Source organism: Crocodylus porosus, unplaced genomic scaffold (genome assembly GCF_001723895.1).
Source record: "Crocodylus porosus isolate Cpor-Errol unplaced genomic scaffold, CroPor_comp1, whole genome shotgun sequence".
Lineage (NCBI taxonomy): Eukaryota > Metazoa > Chordata > Crocodylia > Crocodylidae > Crocodylus > Crocodylus porosus.
Genome location: NW_017728918.1, coordinates 78,454,950 through 78,457,542, shown reverse-complemented (window position 1 = coordinate 78,457,542; position 2,593 = coordinate 78,454,950). Strand labels below are relative to the sequence as shown.

General features: G+C 45.6%; 1 protein-coding gene across 1 annotated transcript in view; it reads left to right on the top strand.

The window, feature by feature from the left end:
• Nucleotides 1-2,593, top strand: part of FAXC (failed axon connections homolog) — a 56,593-nt gene that overhangs the window by 32,020 nt on the left and 21,980 nt on the right. The window contains exon 4 of the mRNA XM_019537789.1: nucleotides 811-1,028. Coding sequence (XP_019393334.1) covers nucleotides 811-1,028 — 218 coding nt within the window. The remainder of the gene's footprint in view (nucleotides 1-810; nucleotides 1,029-2,593) is intronic.

The following is a 2,593-nucleotide window of genomic DNA, read 5'->3' as shown; positions in this document are numbered from 1 at the left end:
GAAGTGTACCGTCTAGGAATAAAATGTGTCAAACACAAGGCAGCCACATTATTCTTTCTTGATTGTTTTGCATTTTGCCCTCTTAAATTAAAATTTAAAATTGTGTACTTTAGTAGACAAATATGTATTTAATTAATTTTGATTAGTTTATACTGTCTCTAGTGCTCTGTTTTGAAAGTATTGTTATCTTAAGCTTGTTGTATTTTGCTTAGTTGTTGAGCTTATGTTTACCACAGGATTAGGACTAGTATAATGATGAATGGAAATCACTTTTCAAATGGGAGAATCTAGATTCTGATTATTTTGTCTGGGAAACTCCAGACACTGGAACAGTTTATTGGACTTTTATATATATAATTCTCTCTCTCTATTTCATAAAATCATAGGAAAGTAGGGCTGGATGGGACTTTATAAGGTCATCTCATCCAGTCCCCTGCTCAGGGCAGGTTCACCCCTGACTATACCATTCTTTGTAGTAATTCAACTTTTTAGCCTAATTTAAGCTAAGCTATCATGCCTCCATCAACAACTTCCCAAAAGTTCAAAAATATTTACACAGCTTTCCTATTTCACAATTTAGAAATTACTCCAAATATCAATATGTATCCATAGACATCCAGCGTTTCAAGACACTTTCAAGTGCATGTTAACTTTTGTCACAAGTTATTGGTAGCTTTCCCTGAGGCTAAGATCCCTTGAAGTCCTTGAGTATTGCATAATGTCCTAACATATCTCTTTTTAAAAGGTGATCTATAAATGTGTTGAACTGTGTGTGCTGCAAAGTAGTAACTTGTTTTCACAATATTGTAGGACACTGGTGTATTGTCAGTGGGTGGACAATCTCCATGAGACTCAGAAGATGCTTTCATTTACTGGCCCCTTCAGTGACCTGTTGAAGTGGATTCTGTGCCATCTAACAAAAGGAATTGTGAAACGAGAAATGTATGGCCATGGTATTGGCCGCTTCTCTGAGGAAGAGATATACAAGCTGATGGAGAAAGACATGCGGTCTCTAGCAGGCCTTTTGGGTAATGTACAATATATCATGAACTATATTCTCCATAAACACTTTTTGTGATCAGACATACTAGAATGCTCTCTATCAGGCTGTATTAAATTCTGTTTTGTTTCCAAACAAAGTATGTATAACCCATCCCAGGCCTATCATTCAATGGTTGTTTCATCCTCGAAGGGAAGATATCTTTTTCCTATCTGTATATGCATATATTGTCAAATTCTGTTTCCACAGTATACTTACTAGGAATTGTAGTGTGCATGTATGTATACATGCTCAAGGGAAGAATTTTGGCCAAAATATTTTAACCAAATAGTTGTAAAACTGATGCTTGAAAGATATTTGAACCTGTTGTGTCTATTTTGATGAGTTGAGTGTTTTAATTGATGTTAGCATTCTTTGAGTAAGGCTGCTTCCCAGCAGGCTTTAATTGTTATTACCTTGATATTCAAGATGGCTGAGTTGCTGTTGGAATATGGCACAGTGTAGCTGGTTGAGAAAACTCAACCAAATTACTGACCACCTTTTAGAAGTCTTTTGGTTTGCTGCTTTAAAACAGTTAATTTACTTCTGCTCACCTTTGATAGAGAAATGTTATTCAACTATGTGAGGGAGTGGGGCCTAGGAGCAGCTGTGAACTCCCTAGCACCCCCTACCGTCACGTTAGGGTGGACTCAGCACCCTCAGAATCTCGCCCACCCCGACTCTGATGACAAATAAGTTGTATGGGAGGCTGCCTCTGTTCCCCTAGTCAACGGTACCGATGTTCCTGCCCCTACTCTGAAATGGGGTATCTCTATGCACCCCGCCTTAAGGGCTATGCGTGCCTCCAAACCTCCCCTTCAGCACGCCCCAAGCCTTGCAGCTGTTCTGTGGGATGTTGTGCAGTCCCTCGCCCCTCTGGTGCTCCCTCTCTCTCTTGGGCACCCTGGGCTCATCGCCCACCTGGCGCCCCTGGACCGGGCTCCTACCCCCCGGCCCGCTACCAGCACCCCCAGGCCTGTCTCGCTGTTGTCCGGCTACTACCGACGCCCCTGGGCCTGGCTCAACGCCGCCGCCCTGTTACCGGCGCCCTTGCCAGCATTCCTCGCTTGCTCGCCCTCTCTCTTTCTCTGCCCCGCTCTGGGGCCTTGCCCTCTCTGGGGCCAACACCGCGCACCTCGTGCTCTTTCTCTGCCCCGCTCTGGGGCCTTGCTCTCTCTGGGGCCTATACCGCGCTTCTTGCGCTTTGCGTTTCCTGTGCTTGGGGCTCAGGTGGCCATAGCCATGCCTGGCCCCTTGACCCTTTCTTGGGTCGTTTGCCCACTGGGCAAACTGTCGCCGTCATGGGCTGGGGTCCAAACCCTGTACACCACACCACTCCGGCGCAAACAGTTGTGCCCCACTGGCACTGTGCCCCTGTTGGGTACCGGGAACCCCCCAAGCTGCTGGGGAGCTCCTGTGAGGCCTCCTTACTCCCCTACAGCCTCACCCGGTCCTCTGGTTTAACTGTAACAAACTCAAGCCCGATGGCTGCAACCCAAACAATAGAGCCTCCTGCTCATAACAAACTCCAAGCCCGTCTGGGGCTTGTAACCC